General features: G+C 42.7%; 1 protein-coding gene across 2 annotated transcripts in view; it reads right to left on the bottom strand.

Moving 5' to 3' along the window:
* The window catches only part of LOC146026457 (uncharacterized), a 396,721-nt gene that overhangs the window by 325,505 nt on the left and 48,342 nt on the right, over nt 1-22,874 (bottom strand). For both annotated transcript variants that reach the window (XR_014454461.1, XM_083157147.1), the window contains exon 3: nt 8,203-8,250. Coding sequence is in view for 1 of the 2 variants with exons in the window: in XM_083157147.1 (XP_083013273.1) it covers nt 8,203-8,250 (48 nt within the window). In the remaining variant the exon portion in view is untranslated. The remainder of the gene's footprint in view (nt 1-8,202; nt 8,251-22,874) is intronic.

Here is a 22,874-nt window from a genome sequence, read left to right as displayed (position 1 = left end):
CGGACAGGTCTGAATCATTGTCTCTTGTAAGCAGAATACAATACTTGTTTTCTCTAGGTGGAGGGGTTCGAAGGTATTAGTAAGCATACCTCCTTTCTCTCCTAGAATGTCCAGGAAAATCATGAATGTTGGTTGTCGCCCACTTTCCAAATGTGAGCAATTGCTGCTTTGTATAGGGCCATCAGCCATTGTAGCACCATGTCAACATAGAGGACATCTCAGCCAGGGTTATGTCTTGGGTCCTCCAGTGCTCTAAATTGTTTGAGTGAATGAGTCACCCAGAAATATTTTGTAAGGGGGTAATACCACACAGAGCTGCTCTGTGACAGAATGTCTCTGATTAGCCAATGTTCAATTAACAGAGGGTAGGGGGGTAGACAGGCAGGCTCAATTGTCAAAAGTGGTAAGGGGATAGAAATGCGCACTTGTGCAAATGATGTACCACCATAAAGGCCCTTTACGGAGGTACATCATTTGCACGAGTGCGCATTTCTATCCCCTTACCACTTTTGATCAAAAACCGGGTTCCTGGACAGGACCCAGAAATTGCTGCACCACCTCACACCACCCCGAGTAGAGCGCAGTAAAAAACCCAACTACAAGGCTCAATTGTCACCTACACCCATAAAGGAGATATGTGCACCATCAGTTACATCTGCCTGTATATAAAACACGTTTATGAGCATGCCTTGCCCTGGATAAACTTACAACTGTGACTTTACTATTGCTCCATGCAAAAATCTCACCTCTGTAGCCTCTATGGGACAAGAACATCAATTTTCAAATGCAGATGGGCATTTTATACGCCCTGTCCTTATCTGATATGGAATTGAATTTACCCGGCACCAAATAACTTAAATAACCACACCAGAAAGTTATATTACCACAAGATGGCCCTTTCTGGTTGTGGATACCAAACCCACACCATTGCTGGAGCAGAGGAAAGTTACCATGAGGGGATTTGCCGAAAATACCTTGTAATGCACCAGCAGGATACTGTATGTATTTCAAAGAGAAGCAATTGCTACTGTAACTATTAATATATCTCATGAGTAGCAGATAGCCATGATACATTTGGGATAACCAATGTTTTCTTAATACATCACAAAGCAAACAACAAACCGAGTTTGCGAACATTTGATAACCTCCTATGGTAAGGCTCTGCTGGGAGATGCATGTGACCTTTATAAAGCACGTTAATTGACAAGGGGTAGCCTGAAAACACAGACACCCTTAAACAAAATGCCATCCGAAAAATAGCTGCCAAGGATTTGTTGTTTAGGAGAAGCAAAGAAATAAAACTTTAAAACTCATTAAGAGACATAGTTTACAAACAAAAAAACCCTTCAGAACCATAAACTACTTCTATTTTTTAAGATCATGCTGTATCAAGTTTAGCATTTCCAGTAGAAAATTTATATACTGTAACTTAAAGAGAGACAAGAGGATTGAAAAAGCAAAATTGCTATTTTTATTATAATGTGCCCTTTTGGGGCTATGCAATAAACTTCACATCACTGACACTAATTATTTTGGCATCTTATTGGAAGCCGAGATTGAAAAAATAAAAGCAGAAATCCAAGAGCCGAGTAAGTCCTTGGCCGCGTTTTCTTCCCTTGTATACTAAAGAATTTTATTTACAGCAAAATTAAAAGCTGGATGTCAGATCTGGGCCCTTCAGAACAAAATCTTAATAATTAACTGGCAAAACTGAACATGATTGTTTCTGACACACCTACACTGGTAATTATTGCTTTCCGGCCATTTGCTAATGTAATTTAATGTATTCATTGCCCTAACACATTAACATAAGTCATACATAGTGTACCATATTTCATGAACAAGCACGGGGAAAAAATAAAAAAAATCCATACAAGAGCAAATACCCACCTTTTTGTAGGAAAAAGCAACGCAATTATTAGCCAGAGTCTTAGTAACATAAGACTAGGTGACATGTGCAAAAAATTTGCATGCCAATGGGCCAAAAGTCAATTTTTAACTTCGATTTGTAAACAAACAACACAATGTACAACTCTTAATAAACAATTCATCGGAAAGGGAGAACTTAATCTTTAAAATGGTATCTCATTTATTGATTTTGGTTAAGTAGGGTAAAGGGTGACCAAAAATCCCCTTCTATAAATAATATGTATGTATTATAAAAGTGGGGTTACTGTATGTTAATATATGTGCCACGCATTGCTTTTATTGGCCGTGGGGTAACACAACTTTTAGAACATTATGGGGGAGATTCTCTAAGGTAAAAATGTGGTAAAAACCCCGTTATCGGGTTTTTTACCACATTTCTGGATGCTCTAAGCATCCCACGCCCGGTTACTGCGGTGGGGGGCATCACCAGAAAAATCTGGCGATGCCCCATAGAAGCCAATGGGCTTCTAACTCGAACCCACCGCCGCCCCGCACGGACCCCCGCCGCCCTGCATCGCCTCCTCCCCCCTCACCTGTGTCCGGGCAGCACAGAGCTGTGCTGCCCGGACCTGTGACCTCCTCCGTGCACTGATCCTCTTCTGGATGCAGGGAGGAGGAGAGCCCGGCGCAGCAGCAGCAGCGCCGGGTGTGGGAGGGAGGGGGGAGCCGCCGGGAACCACTGGGACCCGGCGACTCTCACAGCAAAGGAAAGCTCTTAACGCAAGAGCTGTTCTTTGCTATAATTATCGCATACGTTAGAACATATGCGATAATTATAATTGCGATGGGCGGCGAAGGGGGGCGGAGAGTTTTAGAGAATCTCCCCCTATGTCATAAAAGGAAAGTTTATAGATATTTTGTTGGTCAAAAGACAACACATAAAGGGGGTGATTCTGGATGTTTTGTAAAAGCAAACACCTTCTTTAATGGGCAAAACCATGTAGGTAGGGCTGATGTAAGATGTGCAGAGAGAGTTACACTTGGGTGGGGTATGTTCTGACTGAAATCTAAATTGCAGTGTAAAAATAAAGCAGCCAGTATTAATGCAGAAACAAAATAACTCACCCTAATCTAACTCTCTTTGCACATGTTACATCTGCCCCACCTGCAGTGCACATGGTTTTGTCCATTAAAAGAGGAGTTTGATTTTACAAACCAACCAGAATCATCCCAAAATACAATATAGTACATAAAAGCAGCAAAAGGCCTCTATCATGATATAATTGGATACAGGGCCTTAAGGGTGATTTGCCACTATGTGCCAGCCTCACCCCTGAGCACATGATGCAAATGATGACACAACAAGAGAGTTGGGCCACCAAGACCAAGAAAGAGCCGAGAAGCCAGAGAGTTCGGAAGGACGCTTTAGGTAATCTGTGGTGTTGACCAGAACATAAACTGGATGTTCAGGTGGTTCCCTAGGTTGCAGGGTACCATTCCAGGAACTGTGCCAGCCAAATCCTGATACCATAACGGAGTGACAGTGCCCCTTATTGCCCCTGCACAGCAACACCCCTTGCCGACCCTTAATTATGGTCTTCAATGGATATTCCTAGCATTCTCCAATTATCCTTTGGCCTTACCCACTAGCTGGGTCAGTTGAGTATTGCCATGTGTTGGCATAAGCTACAAAAGTTTGAGAGATTTTTTCGGTACTTCATTTTAGTTTCTACCAATCCTTTCCATAGTTTTCCTGCTGGTATGGTGATGAACTACAAATACAGTTGACAAGAGGCGAAAGCACTGCAAGACAGCACTATCCCCACTCCACTGCATCCCCTTTCCTAGAATGCATGTCACAAACACTCCACTCACCATTTACCCATCCAGATCAGCCAGAGGGCCTGCAGATAGATCAAGGCAATTCCTGTTGGAATAGACACCATTGGCAGTCTCTGGCACCCTGTGTGACAGCACTTTGGTCATATCTAGGGAATTGCTCTCATGTAGTGCAGTAATGGGAGGGGGGAGCATATGTTGTACTGGTTGCATTCTACCCCTGTTTCTACCCATAAAAGACAGTAAGTGAGTAGTCTTTTCATCATTGTCCCACAGGATCAGACACATCTGATCATTGATGCATCCTACTCCCTCCCCCTCTAGTCGCCCACCTACTCAGACATTGTTGCAAGGAGGAGGAATGTTGGCAGTGGGGAGTAGGAATGTCAGCTGCTAAACAGTCCTGGCCAGCAGGTAGTTATGTTTATTACTTTCAGTTGACTCTAGTGTTCTGATATTTTTGCCAGCCCTATTTTCAAGCTCTGTTGAAGCATTTATTTTGAGTGCTGTGGAATTTTTTGAACTACAGTAGATTACATTTTTCCTCTGGCATGCAATGCTAAATACAGTCCAGGATGGAGCTTCTCTCATTTACAAAGGTATACAGTATATTACATACTGTGCATAGACAGAGATTGGGACCACAAAATAGTATCGGTACTCTTTACTTAGCACGGCGCCCATTGCGGCCATCGCGGGCATTTAATGCACTAAAAAATCGGGTGCGACGCGACGGACGCGATGCCCGTGATTTCCCATAGGGAGCAATGTTAAATGTCTCAATTGACCCGATTTTCCTGTTCAATGCCTCAATTGACCCGATTTTTCCATAGGAAACAATGTTAAATGGCCCAAAGAGGCCAAATAGGCACCCTGAAGTGTGAAATGGCCCCCACAATTGTTAACGCCACCCCACGATCAACGTGAACCCGAAGCGTGGCGAGCGCAGCGAGCCCGCGAGGGGCGGCGGTACGCGTCCTACGACCTTTTCATACCCCCACTATCCACGTCGGCGTGGAGATGAGAACAGAATAGTGTGGCGAGCGCAGCGAGCCACCGAGCCTGAAGCAGGGCGAGCGCAGCGAGCCCCACGAGGGGACGCGGATACCTGTGATGCCCGCGAAGGGACGCGTTTACCTGTGAAGGTATCCGCGTCCCCTCGCGGGGCTCGCTGCGCTCGCCAAGCTTCGGGCTCGGTGGCTCGCTGCCCTATTCTATTCTCAACTCCACGCCGACGTGGATAGTGGGGGTATGAAAAGGTCGTAGGACGCGTACCGCCGCCGCTCGCCACGCTTCGGGTTCACGTTGATCGTGGGGTGGCGTTAACAATTGTGGGGGCCATTTCTCACTTCAGGGTGGCTATTTGGCCTCTGTGGGCCATTTAACATTGTTTTCTATGGAAAAATCGGGTCAATTGAGGCATTGAACAGGAAAATCGGGTCAATTGAGACATTTAACATTGTTCCCTATGGGAAATCGCGGGCATCGCGTCGGTCGCGTCGCACCCGATTTTTAGTGCATTCAATGCCCGCGATGCCCGCGATTTTTTTACCTGCGATGCCCACAATCAAAATCGTGGGCGCCGTGCTAGGTAAAGAGTACCATAGTATCTTGCCTAGGGTTCCGTGGGACCTTAATTTGGCTCTGCTATCAGTCACACCTCCCTCCTACCCTGAGTGAGCGGGGAGATCTATATTAGGAGTAGAGCTGCGTGTGATGTGTTTGCAGGCAGTCTGTATGTATATGTATTTTTATATATATATATATATATATACATTAATATGGGGCCCTAAGGCAGTATATTTCCTAGGGTCCAGCGGGGTCTATATCTGGCTCCACAATATTCGCTGCCCACCAATTGGTACCTCTCCCAAACACCTGAATAGCAGGGAGGGGGGGGATAGGGGCACCAAGCTCTATCTTGCCTATGGGCAACTAGGATATACTTATGGCACTGTGTGGCTGGTTAGCCAACTCTTTCTGGAGACCAGCAGTCCCCACGGAAAGACTCCTTTACTTTCTGGGAGCATATGCATCAACAATTGGAAGGTGATAGAGTCCAGAGAGATAAAGGGCCAGATGTACTAAGCCTTGAAAAGTTAAAAAATGGAGAGTGATAAACCACTAACCAATCAGCTCCTAACTTTAATTTTCCAAACAGTCTGTAGCATGACAGTTAGGAGCTGATGGATTATCACAGTCCAGTTTATCACTTTTTGCAGCTTAGTACAGCTGCCCCAAAGTACCAACAATCAGCTCTTAACTGTCACCTTACAGGTTGTGTTTGAAAAATGACAGTAATTGGTTGATGGACATTTCATGTCTCTCCACTGTATCACTCACCAAGTGATAATGCATCCCGTCCCAGGTGAGCAGGCAAATATGATTTATATTTCTCAACTCGCACCATCAAAACATGTTAATACTTTTGTATACCTTCTGCAATTAAAATTTCCCTAAAGGCTAAACCAGGGCTGGGCAATTGCGGCCCTCCAGATGTTGATGAACTACACATACCAACATGGCTTGCATACATTTCAGCATGGCCACATAGCAAAACTAATGCAAAGCATGCTGGGATGTGTAGTTCATCAACATCTGGAGGGCCGCAATTGCCCAGCCCTGGGCCAAACCATAAGCTCAGAACCACTCCTTGCACATATATCTGCCAAATGTCTTATTATGATCTCCACCACACCACGAGTATTGTACAGTTACACATTTTTCAACAACCCACAGATTATGATATGAATTCTCCTAACAATGCACAAAAATGTAATGTAATGTAGGCAGCATTGTCATTTTTATCACCTGACAGCAAGGTTGGTCTTTCAAAAAAAAAAAAAAAGACATAGTTAAAGTGATTAAAACTCTCACAACTACAAAATCCAGTACGAGTCTCCAGATAAGTACGGTTTTGGAAAAGTTAATTAGCAAAAAAAAATAAAAATAATCACCAATCTGACATTATTATTGTGAGAAAATGCCTAATTATACAAATTGGGATGCATGGTGATAATGTAACTGACCCAGTTTTTTATCTATATCAGACAGTGTTACACTCTAACCAAAATACTTAGCGGACTATTTATGATCTACTGTGTGACAATTTTGCCGCTTTAAATATCATCCATATCACTGCAATGTGCAGTTATACCAGATGATATTTTGGGGAAATTTAACATTAAAAAGACTGGGACAGTGGTACTTGATGAATTGCCCTACATGACACTAGTCTTATTTTACTTTGCCTAACACAGGCAAGGTCTTCTATCTCATGCAATAGGTCATTTAAACCATGCAAAATCAGCCCACTATGGTTAATAAATAGATTATTAAGTATAATACACTATTGTATACATTGTTTGCTGGTTCCATTTCACTTCATGCTCATGAAGAATGACTTTACACCAGGGTTGCCGACCCTCCCGGAATTTGCGGAAGTCTCCCGAAAATCGGGTCCTTCCTCCCGGCTCCTGGAAGGGTGGGCAACCCTCCCGGAATCAGGGGGACCCCCACTAAGCCCCCCTCCCCCGATCGCGGCATTTATATGCCGCAATCCGCAGGTCTCAGGGGAGGGGGCGGAGCTAAAACGGCACAATCGTGTCATTTTAGCGGGGCTTAATGATGTCACTGTTAAGCCCCACCCCCAAAATTCGTAATGCAAGATTCCTCTCTGGGCTTCTCCCGGAGAGGATTTTTTGAAAGTCGGTAACCCTGCTTTACACTTATTTGAAGATCACTTAAAGCACAAGCTTTACAGAGAATATTTGAACATTCCCATCAGTCCCTGCCCTGAGCTTACAATCTTTATTCCCTACCACATGTACACAGACACACATTCATTGTAATTCATTCTAGGGTTAATTTTTTTTTGGAGGAGTCATTTAACCTTCCAGTATATTTTTGGAATGTGGGAGGACACCGTAGTACATGGGGAAAGCCCACGCATGCACAAGGAGAATATTTATACTCCGCACAGTTATGGCCATGGTGGGTATCAAACCCATGACCTCAGTGCTTTGAGGCAGTAATGCTAACCATTACACCGTCCATGCTGGCCACTTCCATGGTGATTCCCCTGCAGCCCAAGATGGAGTAAAACTCATTTTGTTACACCTTCTCAATTTTTTGTTTAAGGACAATTCCACTTTTTGTATGCAAAAATCAATATTTTTAACATTTCAGGTACATATTTGTATTGAAGTCATGAACATTTTCAATGTGCTCCTTATAATTCTCGTCCCACACTCAAAGTAACCATACACTATGGTATGTGGCCACTCCCACTAAATTCCTGCAGTAATCTGTTCAGCTCCATGACTTGTGTTACTCTTATGTTTGGTATTACATCACTCCTGCAATAGAAAGATGGACTTTACAGTATGTCACAATAGGTTCAGTGTAATATGGAAAAAAGAGGAACCACATACCAAAGGACAAAGGGAAATATTTATTAAATTAAATCGCCAGAAAAAAGTCAGAGTCACTTACCTTAGCTGTACATGCACTGCATCGATGCCGATTTTTATTACCTGATCCCTATTAAAAGGGAAAAATAAAGATGGGTTTATAAAAACATTTTCGATAAATAAGAATACAAAAATAGTCATTTTTTTTTTTCTTCTGGCAGCATAAAAGAAGCGGCTAGCCAAAGAAATAATGAGAAATGAATGTTTTATTATTTCAAAATCTGGTTCCCATTTGACAATTGGCACTTTTGTTGCATTTTTTATTTCCATTTTTCTAAAAACGGTTTAGAAGCGACTCCCTGAGTCAACATGGTTACACATACAGTTCATAACAGTCCAGCATGGACGAGAGTCTGAAACGTTTGGACACATGACTCTTCCTTAATACACTTATTTTGTTTGTACTTGTTCATCACAGCAACTTGGAGCTTGCAGAATTCTTATGCGATTGCTTTCAGAAAACGTGTTTCACATTTTCTTTGTTGTAAATGTTTACATTTCCAAAATTACTCAAAATTAATTTAGGAGAGGCTTGTTATTCTGCAGTCCATGCCAGGGTCTGAATTACTAGTTCCCCTTTTGTTTTCAGTGCAGTAACAGGATAGCCATGGCACAGCAATTTGGAATTACAGAAGTCATCTGATTTTTGGATGACTTATGGTTACTATTTGTTTATATATATTAAGATAGTTATATAGCTTCTACCTATTACAAGGCGCTTTACATAGTAAAATGTCACACAAGTTACTCAAAGGTGGAGCTTTCAAACTATACTCCCTACAGGCCCAGCGACAGGGGGGGGGGGTCAAAGGGGACAGCTGACCCTGGCCCCCACTGATTTGAAGGGCCCCAAAAACAGGCCCTCCCACCCCACTCACTCAGTCCTGCGGGCTGTTGTTCTCCCCCCTCAAATGGCTATTGACTAGCTACCAGAGTCCCGACACCCTTGCCTGGCGGGTAGGCACGGCTTTACAGGACCCAATGTGGGTAGGGCTAAATGGGACCCGGTCAGGGCGGAGCTACAGGTGGCTGCTGCTTCCTGCCAGGCCTGCTGCTGCTGCTTCCTGCCAGGCCTGCTGCTGCTGCATGAAAGAGGAGAGACTCGCCCAGCCAGCCTGCACTCTGCAGATGTAAAGGTAAGGATGATGATGTACAGTATGTGTGTATATATGTATGGTGGGATAGGCTGCTTGGGGGCAAGGGTTAGGCCACAGGGTGCGAGGGTTAAGCACTAGTGGGGAGGGTCAGAACTAGGGATCGGGACGGAGGGTCAGGAAGCGTGTCAGCATTATAGAGCGCAGGCTGCGGTGTGAGGGTGCACGTCAGTGTAATAGAGCGCAGTCTGCAGGGTGAGGTTGTGTGTCGGAGTCAAGGAGCACATGCCGCAGGGTGAGCGCATCAGTGTGAGAGCTCAGGCCACAGGGTGAGTGAGCACAGGGTAAGGGTGCGCAGGGTGAGGGTGTGCTTCAGTGTGATAGAGTGCAGGCCGCAGGGTGAGGGAGCACTTCGGTGTGATAGAGCGCAGGTTGAGGGAGCATGCCATTGTGATAGAGCGCGGGCCTCAGATTGAGGGAGCATTTTGGTGTGATAGAGAGCAGGCCGCAGGATGAGGGAACACGTCGGTGTGATAGAGCGCAGGACGCAGGGTGAGGGAGCATGTTGGTGTGATAGAATGCAGGCAACAGGGTGAAGGAGTGTGTCAGTGTGTTAGAGCGCCGGCTGAGGTACTGTATGAGGGAGTGCATCCAGTTCATGTTCTAGCATGGGAGGGGGTTGATAGTATTTGATGGGGTGGGAGGCCCCACAGATAAAAGTGTATGGGGCCCCAAGATTTCTGTTGCCGGACCTGACTCCCTACCACACAGTCACATTTTGGAGGTTATTCTGGTTCACTCCTTCTGGCAAATCCTTCTGAGATTGACAAAACCATGTGCACTGCAGGGGGGCAGATGTAAAATGTTAGAATTAGATTTGGGTGAGTTATTTTGTTTCTATGCAGGGAAAATACTGACTGCTTTATTTTTACACTGCAATATAGATCTCACTTTGAAGTAAAACCCCACCCAAGTCTAACTCTCTCTGCAAAGTAACATCTACCCCACCTGCAGTGCACATGGTTTTGTCCATCTAAGAAGGAATTTGCCAGAAGGAGTAGCGACACTCTGATCCAATGTAAGGTGAGTCTTGAAAAACTGCATGCAATAAAACACAACAAGCCGTTTCCCTCCGTTACAGTGGTGTGAGCCTCTAAATACAGCAATGTGGATGAGCTGCCCTCGAAATAAGCAACAAGGTTGGCTTCCTTCTCAGCCAATGTTTCACTACTTTAATGTAGCATTTTCTTCAGTGCACAACCAGAACCACAGCAGGCAAGCAGAAGTGCTTCTGCTTACCTGCTGTACTGATGAATATGTACTCGACTAGCGGGTCGAAACGTTGATTATGTCTTTGTGATATTGAAAATAAAACGTTGACTTAAACTGCCATGGTGAGTGCCCCCGCTTACTACTCAGCATATTGAATTTATCTATGGTCACTTTGACTGGATTACGTTAGTTGTGCACTCCAACAACTCTCTGCTTCCTGATGTAAGTGCGGATCCCCACCCCTCTCTATATTATATAACCAGCTCCTGAGGAAGACGTGCCATGTGGAAATGTGGCAATTACGGCTGAGTGATGTACTGTTCTGAGTCCTGTGATTTACTGCATGAAGAAGTTAGTCATTTTCTTCTTGCTACTTGGACCAGTTAGCAATAAATTAAAAAGTAATCTTCGACTTAGCTGTTGTAAGCCTGGCTAGAATTGCTTGTATTAGCCTTAGGCCTGTATTTTGAAATTATTGATGTTAATTATACTATTGGGACATTATAAGATTTTAGTAGTTTTTGTTAATTTTTTTAATAAATCAGAGCCAAAATCAAAATATTTGAGGATAAGATCTGGACTTTGCATATGGAACTTATTGCCTTGTTCCTAATTCACCAGCTGATCAAATAGGAGTTGTCATTCTATGTTTCTATAGTGGATAAGTAAAATATCTCCGGTCAGAGGTGGTAGTGGCTAATGGGGCCTACACACATAGCAATTTAGGGGCATAACATTGCATACATCAGAAAAAATAAGAACAGGTTTATCTGTAGAGAGCACAAATGGAGAGTTTTAAATGGAACCAGATGTAGTGAAGACATCCAGTAACCTCTAAACACAGTTCCAAGTTTTAAAGGAATTGAAATGACTGGAAATTATAAAGGCTAGTCCACCTTCTGTCAGTCTCCCATGTAACAAAAATTCTGGGGCAGTGAGGTTATTGGATCATTGTAAATAGTAATATTTAATGGCTTTCAATTTAAGCCTAATAAAATTCACACACACACACACACACACACATATATGTATATATAGATATATAGATATATAGTACACTTAACCCCCCCCCCCCCAACAGCAGCTGTCCCTACATATATATATATATATATAATGTAGTACCTGCACTCACACTCACCAATAGTCAACATAAGGGGTGTCCAAAGGTCACACCGTGGTGTGCCCAATACAGTCCAATTATCCAAATATGGAACAGAGACCTGGTCTCTGGTAGCTGTCATGGATGGACCTCAGGACTGCTGGCTCCTTTTCACCCAAAGTGTTGTTAACCTTACTCTTTTTCCTTGAAAAAGATCCATAAATAGGATCGAAACATCAGATTTTTTCGCTGACAGCTTCACTTGGTATGTTAAAAACTATTTTTCTCTTTTGCAAATAAACAATAAAACTTATTAGGCGAGTGCTCCGTTCCATAATTGGATAATTGGACTATATATATATATATATATATATATATATATATATATATATATATATATATATATATATATATATATATATATATATATATATATAGCAGGGCGTTTCTTACCGGCACTCCACGGTCTTAGCTGAATCAAATGAACAAGTATTCAAACGGACACAACTGGCTTCATGCAACGTTTCGGGATCCTTTAATCACATCCCGTCATCAGGCAGTGTACATACAATTTTACACACAATCACTGACCTTTTTATCCTGAAGTGAGCCTCCGTTTTCCCGCGCTGGACCTCCGAGACTTCCGCGTCCACCCCCTTCCGTGACGCCTGTCGCGTGCGTCGCTGGGTTGGTTGCCAGGGAGACGCATCACCACGCGTCATCAACCTCATTACCCGGCTCCAATCTCCACCTCTAGCACTTCCTTCCACACAATGCGAAGCATCATCGGTTGCCTGAGTGACGCCGCTCACGAGTCCTCTCCCCTACACGTCACACGGCTCCAAATCCGCCTCCAGCATGTGCGTGCATATACGTAGTTGGTTGTCTGCGTTGCCATGGAGATCCAGCCGCTGGTTTCTAGAGGAAAATATATACAGTGCATTATTTCTACAGTGTTGATTTCCTCGTGCACTAATCATCTTTAGAAAGTGAATATTGTATAAAGAGCCTGAACTATATGTCCAGACAAATAAGGGTATATATTACATCAATCTCATATACCATATTTAAAGTGCCTAATATAGTGCAGTAACTAAACTATAATACAAAAATATTAAAAACTGTTAATATATGAGAACCTTGATAAGACAAATTCACATAACTCATTATAAGTCTATGCTAATGATGACAGGTACCTTCACTCTTTACACTGTAATGTACACTAAGTAGAAATTCATATATTATAAACAAACATTTAGATTCAGGTGCTCATTTAGTCCTTTGGGTCTGACTGTATCCAAAAGGTGGATCCATTTGGATTCCAACCTCAACAACCTTTTATTTCTATCACCCCCTCTGTTGTCATCTACAATTTGATCGATGATCATATGCTTAAATGTAGCCATAGAATGTCTGGCTTCTGCATAGTGTCTGGCTACAGGCTGTTCTGATGTTTTACCACCCAGTGCAGACCGGATCGACGTCCTATGCAACGCCATTCTTTCTTTAAAAGAACGCTTTGTCTTCCCCACGTAACAGAGGCCACATGGGCACTTGATCAAATAAATAACATGGGTACTGCTACATGTCAGGGGGTATTTGATTTCATATTTTCTCCCTGTGTGGGGGTGATTAAAAAATTGACCCACTATCATGTGGCCACAGGTGGTACATCCTAAACAGGTATAGCACCCACTTCTCCTCTTCTGTACTCCTCTCAACAATTGTAATTGCTCTGTCACATCAGGCTTCACCAACCAGTCCCTTACACTCTTCCCTCTTTTATAGCAGGGCATAACTCTGCTATTTTTTAAACTTTTTAATTTTCTTTCTTGCTGTATTATGGGCCATAACTCTTTAGTATAATGTTGTATATCATTGTGTGCTAGGTTAAATTTCTGAACCCACCTCACTACGTTTTCTGTTTTTTTTGGGGGTTTGGTTTTTAAAGTCTCAGCTCTAGCCACACTCTCTGCTTTTGCCCTGGCCTCTCTCACAGCTTGGGGTTTGTATCCCCTCTCTTCAAATTTACGTTCCATAGTGTCAAGACTTTCACCAAGATCTGCCACATCACTGGTGATCCTCTTGACACGCAGGAACTGCGAGTAAGGAAGACTGTTTGTGGTGGTCCTTGGGTGACAACTGTCTGCCCTAAGGATAGTATTCCTGTCTGTGGGTTACAATTACAATTGTTGAGAGGAGTACAGAAGAGGAGAAGTGGGTGCTATACCTGTTTAGGATGTACCACCTGTGGCCACATGATAGTGGGTCAATTTTTTAATCACCCCCACACAGGGAGAAAATATGAAATCAAATACCCCCTGACATGTAGCAGTACCCATGTTATTTATTTGATCAAGTGCCCATGTGGCCTCTGTTACGTGGGGAAGACAAAGCGTTCTTTTAAAGAAAGAATGGCGTTGCATAGGACGTCGATCCGGTCTGCACTGGGTGGTAAAACATCAGAACAGCCTGTAGCCAGACACTATGCAGAAGCCAGACATTCTATGGCTACATTTAAGCATATGATCATCGATCAAATTGTAGATGACAACAGAGGGGGTGATAGAAATAAAAGGTTGTTGAGGTTGGAATCCAAATGGATCCACCTTTTGGATACAGTCAGACCCAAAGGACTAAATGAGCACCTGAATCTAAATGTTTGTTTATAATATATGAATTTCTACTTAGTGTACATTACAGTGTAAAGAGTGAAGGTACCTGTCATCATTAGCATAGACTTATAATGAGTTATGTGAATTTGTCTTATCAAGGTTCTCATATATTAACAGTTTTTAATATTTTTGTATTATAGTTTAGTTACTGCACTATATTAGGCACTTTAAATATGGTATATGAGATTGATGTAATATATACCCTTATTTGTCTGGACATATAGTTCAGGCTCTTTATACAATATTCACTTTCTAAAGATGATTAGTGCACGAGGAAATCAACACTGTAGAAATAATGCACTGTATATATTTTCCTCCAGAAACCAGCGGCTGGATCTCCATGGCAACGCAGACAACCAACTACGTATATGCACGCACATGCTGGAGGCGGATTTGGAGCCGTGTGACGTGTAGGGGAGAGGACTCGTGAGCGGCGTCACTCAGGCAACCGATGACGCTTCGCATTGTGTGGAAGGAAGTGCTAGAGGTGGAGATTGGAGCCGGGTAATGAGGTTGATGACGCGTGGTGATGCGTCTCCCTGGCAACCAACCCAGCGACGCACGCGACAGGCGTCACGGAAGGGGGTGGACGCGGAAGTCTCGGAGGTCCAGCGCGGGAAAACGGAGGCTCACTTCAGGATAAAAAGGTCAGTGATTGTGTGTAAAATTGTATGTACACTGCCTGATGACGGGATGTGATTAAAGGATCCCGAAACGTTGCATGAAGCCAGTTGTGTCCGTTTGAATACTTGTTCATTTGATTCAGCTAAGACCGTGGAGTGCCGGTAAGAAACGCCCTGCTGTATACTTTGCATACAAGGCACCCCGGCAATTGAAGTTTGAGAGGAGAGTGCCAGCTACTCGTCTGCTACATATGGGGAAGCTCTGAAAAGGACTGTCTCTATCCACAGCGTGTGCACCCCTGGACATTAAATTCCTGAAGCAGATATATACAGGACAGTGTCTACAGGTATAGCTGCTTGAACAACATCTTGTCTGTGCTGAATAGCACAGCCTTTGCATTAAAAAGCAGCAACATATGAGGTGATTTGACAGACAGTGTCACCTTACACTCGAATTAATATGGATGAAGCAGGAGGATTCAACTGGCTAGACATGCCGACCGGGGAACTACTCAGTATCTCAGATAGTGAGAGAGAATCCCATCTATTCAAAGAGAGACTCATGGATGGAGTGGGAGACAGCTCGCCAGATGAGATATACAATCTACTTCTGAAATATAAGAAAAAAGAGGTGGACTTTCTCCTACATGGAGTAACACTCTCTGAGTATGTGAGAGAACGGAAGATCCCTAGGGGGTTTAGAGTGAAGAACTCCCCCACGATTGGTCGCTATAATAAAGAATTTGTCCGAAGATGGGTAGCAGTACTCAACAAGTGCTCGTTAGACTTGATTACACTAGTAATAGAGGAATCAGCCCGAGAGCTGACAGTGATGCGTACAAAAATCACAGATTTACAGAACGTACATCAGGTTACCCTGTCACAAGATACAGGGGCCCAGATGATGGAGAAGTTGAACAAACAGATTGTAGAATATAAAAAGGAATTAACAGCCTTCAAGAGGCAAAAATTTGAGGCTGTAAATAGAGACTACGCGGAAGCAAGAGTATACCATTGGCTATCAGGCCAAACCAACACCAAGTCATGGTCCTCTAATCCCAGGAGATACAACCGTAAAGATAATCGTACAGATCGATCTACCAGTGAAGTAGAAACTTCATCCGGTGAAGAAGCCAGTACCAGTGCCACCAGAGGGAGAGGCAAACAGCTGCCCCCTTTAGGGGTAAAGACCCGCGCCGGGAGAGGTGCGGGAGTGGCCGGACGAGGCGAGGCGGCCAGTGGAAGCGATGTAAAGAGCAGAGGAAGGGGCCGCAAAAGGATCTAGTTTACAATTTGTCCAGCAGGACCTTCACCGAGACCGAATTATCTGTGTTAAACAAGGGCCTGGGCTATGTACCTACGACACATTTTAACAGCTTTGACTGGAAAGTAGACCAGTATCGCCTGATGAGACAATTGAAAATTAAAGAATATTTCGACCAAGCTCAACTGCAACTGAAGGAAGTGGAAATTGGATCTAAGTTCAAAAGAAAGTCGAATTTTGACCCCCATACAAAAAATACGGCCATACTTAGTTTCATGAAAGCCTTGGATGTACAAGTTGAAGTTAAGCAGAAAGACTCTGAGCCCTATCATAACAACATGACCAAGGATGAATGGGCAGCGCTTAAGAATATGAGCCGGTATCAAGACGTGGTGTATAGAGCTGCGGACAAAGGGGGGGGATAGTTGCCATGGACACTGAGAAATACAGTGCAGAGGTGTACAGGCAACTAGCTTCTAGAGAAACTTATGAGAAATTGAGTAAAGATCCTACCACTAACTTTAAGTTGGAGGTTGATGCGGTCTTGGAGAATGCAGCAGCTAAGGGAACTATCGACAAAGACACCAAGTTATACCTCATGGTGGATTTTCCGAGGGTTCCTATTTTGTACTGTCTCCCCAAGATCCACAAAAGTATGGTGGATCCACCGGGGAGGCCTATAATTTCCGCTAGAGAGTCTCTTTTTGATAATGTCTCCAAATACTGTGATTTTTTCTTGCAACCATGTGTACAAGCTGGAGGAACATATCTGAAGGATACTACACAGCTGTTAGTGCTCCTGCAGGAGCTTGGAGATATACCAGAGAATACCTGGCTGTGTACTTTAGATATCTCCAGCTTGTACACAAACATACCTCACATGGAGGGAATGACTGCTATCAGGTCGTTATTGAGTGGTAACCCTAGGTATGAAGGCCCTGAACTTGATTTCTTTATGAAATTGTTGTATTTGGTATTGCACCGTAACTATTTTTATTATGATGGTAGCTACTACCTGCAGAGGGCAGGAGTAGCTATGGGATCCCATGTAGCTCCTACATATGCAAACGCATTTATGGATGTCACAGAGAAAGCTTTTTTCTTCACAAGGGACGTCAGAGATAAAATACTCTTTTACAAGAGATTTATCGATGACGTCATACTTTTTTGGAAGGGTACTTATGATGAGTTCATAGTACTCATGGATAACATCAATAAAAAAGACAGTACTATTAAATTTACATATTCTCTAAGCTTGGAAACTGTGACATTCTTGGATGTAAATATTACAGTAATTGATAAGAAAATTAAGACCAATGTGTTTGTAAAACCCACAGACAGGAATACTATCCTTAGGGCAGACAGTTGTCACCCAAGGACCACCATAAACAGTCTTCCTTACTCGCAGTTCCTGCGTGTCAAGAGGATCACCAGTGATGTGGCAGATCTTGGTGAAAGTCTTGACACTATGGAACGTAAATTTGAAGAGAGGGGATACAAACCCCAAGCTGTGAGAGAGGCCAGGGCAAAAGCAGAGAGTGTGGCTAGAGCTGAGACTTTAAAAACCAAACCCCCCAAAAAAACAGAAAACGTAGTGAGGTGGGTTCAGAAATTTAACCTAGCACACAATGATATACAACATTATACTAAAGAGTTATGGCCCATAATACAGCAAGAAAGAAAATTAAAAAGTTTAAAAAATAGCAGAGTTATGCCCTGCTATAAAAGAGGGAAGAGTGTAAGGGACTGGTTGGTGAAGCCTGATGTGACAGAGCAATTACAATTGTTGAGAGGAGTACAGAAGAGGAGAAGTGGGTGCTATACCTGTTTAGGATGTACCACCTGTGGCCACATGATAGTGGGTCAATTTTTTAATCACCCCCACACAGGGAGAAAATATGAAATCAAATACCCCCTGACATGTAGCAGTACCCATGTTATTTATTTGATCAAGTGCCCATGTGGCCTCTGTTACGTGGGGAAGACAAAGCATTCTTTTAAAGAAAGAATGGCGTTGCATAGGACGTCGATCCGGTCTGCACTGGGTGGTAAAACATCAGAACAGCCTGTAGCCAGACACTATGCAGAAGCCAGACATTCTATGGCTACATTTAAGCATATGATCATCGATCAAATTGTAGATGACAACAGAGGGGGTGATAGAAATAAAAGGTTGTTGAGGTTGGAATCCAAATGGATCCACCTTTTGGATACAGTCAGACCCAAAGGACTAAATGAGCACCTGAATCTAAATGTTTGTTTATAATATATGAATTTCTACTTAGTGTACATTACAGTGTAAAGAGTGAAGGTACCTGTCATCATTAGCATAGACTTATAATGAGTTATGTGAATTTGTCTTATCAAGGTTCTCATATATTAACAGTTTTTAATATTTTTGTATTATAGTTTAGTTACTGCACTATATTAGGCACTTTAAATATGGTATATGAGATTGATGTAATATATACCCTTATTTGTCTGGACATATAGTTCAGGCTCTTTATACAATATTCACTTTCTAAAGATGATTAGTGCACGAGGAAATCAACACTGTAGAAATAATGCACTGTATATATTTTCCTCCAGAAACCAGCGGCTGGATCTCCATGGCAACGCAGACAACCAACTACGTATATGCACGCACATGCTGGAGGCGGATTTGGAGCCGTGTGACGTGTAGGGGAGAGGACTCGTGAGCGGCGTCACTCAGGCAACCGATGACGCTTCGCATTGTGTGGAAGGAAGTGCTAGAGGTGGAGATTGGAGCCGGGTAATGAGGTTGATGACGCGTGGTGATGCGTCTCCCTGGCAACCAACCCAGCGACGCACGCGACAGGCGTCACGGAAGGGGGTGGACGCGGAAGTCTCGGAGGTCCAGCGCGGGAAAACGGAGGCTCACTTCAGGATAAAAAGGTCAGTGATTGTGTGTAAAATTGTATGTACACTGCCTGATGACGGGATGTGATTAAAGGATCCCGAAACGTTGCATGAAGCCAGTTGTGTCCGTTTGAATACTTGTTCATTTGATTCAGCTAAGACCGTGGAGTGCCGGTAAGAAACGCCCTGCTGTATACTTTGCATACAAGGCACCCCGGCAATTGAAGTTTGAGAGGAGAGTGCCAGCTACTCGTCTGCTATATATATATATATATATATATATATATATATATATATATATATATATATATATATATATATATAGGATCCTTACAGACCGGCACTCCAAAATCTCCCTGTGTGTATGCGACGGGGTGCTCACAAACAATAGCATACAGGCAATCCAGAACACTGTGTGCACTCCCACGGACTTCCAAAAAAGACTTAGACACAAAGAGCAACTGTGCTAGCCGTGGGAGTGCACACAGTGTTCTGGATTGCCTATATATATATATATATATATATATTTGCAAAAAAGATAGAGAAAAACGCACCAATGAGCCAAATGTAAACAACACTTTTACTTGTACTTATGCTCACATACATAGGGGTTTAAAATCATATGCTTGCCAGCCACATGTAACATCCGATATCTGCACGAGATGGTATGCCGGATACACAGGAAAGAAAGCCGCTCAGCCGCCGACCAAGGACCACGGACTCAGCGCTCACCGCTCTCTGGACAACAGCCGCACATGCAGGATACACCGGTGGACAGAAGGACGTCTCCACGTCGGACCAAGTTAGCCAACGCGTTTCGTCAACAGGAAGGACTTCGTCAGGGGGTGTGTCACACCCCCTGACGAAGTCCTTCCTGTTGACGAAACGCGTTGGGCGTGGCTAACTTGGTCCGACGTGGAGACGTCCTTCTGTCCACCGGTGTATCCTGCATGTGCGGCTGTTGTCCAGAGAGCGGTGAGCGCTGAGTCCGTGGTCCTTGGTCAGCGACTGAGCGGCTTCCTTTCCTGTGTATCCGGCATACCATCTCGTGCAGATATCGGATGTTACATGTGGCTGGCAAGCATATGATTTTAAACCCCTTTGTATGTGAGCATAAGTACAAGTAAAAGTGTTGTTTACATTTGGCTCATTGGTGCGTTTTTCTCTATCTTTTTTGCAAGTATCTATCCTTGGATCTTTGGTAGGATCCGTTGAGAAAAACTGCACACATGGTGGAGATCATTGTGGACTTCATTTCCTTATACTAAAGGACTTTTGCGCTGGGTATTTCTTTTCTGATATATATATATATATATATATATATATATATATATATATATATATATACACATATATCACACACATACGCACACACACTTTAAAAAAAGTGGAAGCAAATTGGTTACAAGATACAGCTATATTTCATAAGCAAATGTTTGCAATGTTGCATTTTTTGTAGTGATTTTTTTATATGCTTTTTAAAATTAAAATAAATATTCAAAAATTGCATTTTGAAATACAGCTTTAATTAAATAAATAACATTAAAAGACAATACTGCTCAGTATTCTGAAGCTACATTTTGGCGAACTCATATGTTGTGGCCATTAAACTCCAGCATTGGTATAAATCTAACTTTTCATAATTGTGTTGTGCCAATATAATTTTAAGATAAAAAAAATAAAAAAATAAATAAATCATGTTTTGTATTGTCCAGAAAACTACGGAAAAATTGTTATGCCACTACAAGGATTTAACAAAATAAAATGAAAAAGGGACAAAGCATTTGTTTTCGCCTGTGTTAAAAGGTATCCAACTAAAGGTAGCACTTTTATCTTAAAATATGAAGATAGCTTGCTTTACACATTTGTACACGCATGAAATAAAAACACAATTCCTAAACAAAAAAACACATTAAAAAATCTTCTGCGGTATCTGTGCTACATTTCTTAGGTTATAGAAAACCCAAAACATACTATTTTCCAGTTCATAAATTCAAAATGTGTATTTCATTTCAGTTAATTTAAAGAGCTGTATTGTAACTGTTCCCTGGTGGCATTTGTAGAGCACTTGCCCAGAAACGTTATTGAATTTCAGTGCTAGTTATGTTCACAAAATGTGGTTAGATTGGATGAAAAAAAAAAAAGTCATGAACCTTAATAAAAGCTAACAATTAAAAACTTAAAGTCAGTGCTGGAATAAAACAAATATATCTGTGCACTAGAGGTATCTTCAAACATGTAGGTAACACAGAATTCACGTTTCAAGCATACAATTAATAAATCAGAGCAATCTAAAATAGATTATGGTATTGTTCTCCAAGTGCTACCACCTTTTAACGGGTCTGGGCCATTAGATCGACAGCTAGGTCAGACACTATTGGTAGACAGGAAATAGGTTGACACAGTCAAAATGTTGACATGCTTTAGGTCAACATGGTCAAAAAGGTCGACACAAGCAAAAGGTTGACATAAAATGGTCAACACAGGAAAAGGTCAGCATTAGTTTTTCATGTTTTTGTTGGTTTCTATGTTAACTTATGTCAACATGGATACCGTATAAGTGTGCTGCACTTGGAACATTTTTATACGCTTCATCTATGCCCACTGGGATGGTGAAGGATTTTTAAAAAATCATGAAAAACTCATGTAGACCTTTTTCCATGTCAATCATTTACATGTAGATCTTTTGCTTGTATCAACCTTTTTCCTGTGTCGACCTATTGTGTATCGACCAACTATTTCCAGCAATTATCGTCATCAAAATCATGAAGGGTCTAGACAAGTATGGAGAATCATCTAGTTAACCTGTCAAAATGATGGACCATTATAACAGTACTGGAAAAATCAAAAAAGGTTTTTGAGGCTGTCACACAGCGCTAGACCCTTGGGATCAGTATGAACTGGATGGTCCTTGCTTCCAAAGAATAGTGCAGTCCACTCTTTAAAAATTTGCAAAAATTTATTTATTAAAAAAAACATGAAAAACTCCACATCTAAAAAACCAACTTCCATATACGATAAAAATACTAAGCAATTCTTCACATAACACAGTCACTGCATCATTGGGAAACTGGGGATTCTTGATGTAGCAAACCAGACCTTTTCTGGGTAACTATGATATGCCAAAAACAATAGTCTCATAGGGAACGCTGTTATTCCCGGGTATCTCCTATGAGGCTTTTTGACACAGTCTTATAGTGACCTTTTCAAAGGCTTGGAGCAAGAAAATAGAAAAAGGAGTACACTCTCACTCTTCCACTGTAAAGACTGTTAGGGACCTCTTCTTTCGGTCTGGGGACATCACAGACTCACACACTGCCACTGTGGTTAACCGTGTGACCCCTTTGCCTCCAGATACCATATTTTCAGGAGAGATATTATACTCAGAGGTTGCTCTGCCACTGCAACCCCTGGTTTCTCCTGCATCCCATTGTCACTGACTCCACTTGCAGTAAATAATGCAGGAGCCGGAGAGACTGCCAGAACGTCCCTCACTCCAGTGCGCAGATCACAGACAGCTACAATCAGCTGTGCGCCTCCTGCTCTCGCTGCATCTGGAGGTCAGGTTACTTTTAGCGGATGGGTGCTCTATTAGCGGGACTGTCCATGCGCTTGTTAAACAAAGTCCCACAAGCGCCGCTCAGCTCGCCGCATCCAAGTTCTGTCTCTTTTTCCTCCTGCAATCCCCTTTAATCCTCATCTGTGAGTGCAGTGATCAGACAAGACTCCAAGCTGCTGCCGCCAATGCGTTTCTACCCTCTCAGGGTCTTTATCAAGGCATATTATA

The sequence above is a fragment of the Crinia signifera genome, chromosome 8 (assembly GCF_055691185.1).
Source record: "Crinia signifera chromosome 8, ASM5569118v1, whole genome shotgun sequence".
NCBI lineage: Eukaryota > Metazoa > Chordata > Amphibia > Anura > Myobatrachidae > Crinia > Crinia signifera.
This window is presented reverse-complemented; position numbering and strand designations above follow the sequence as displayed.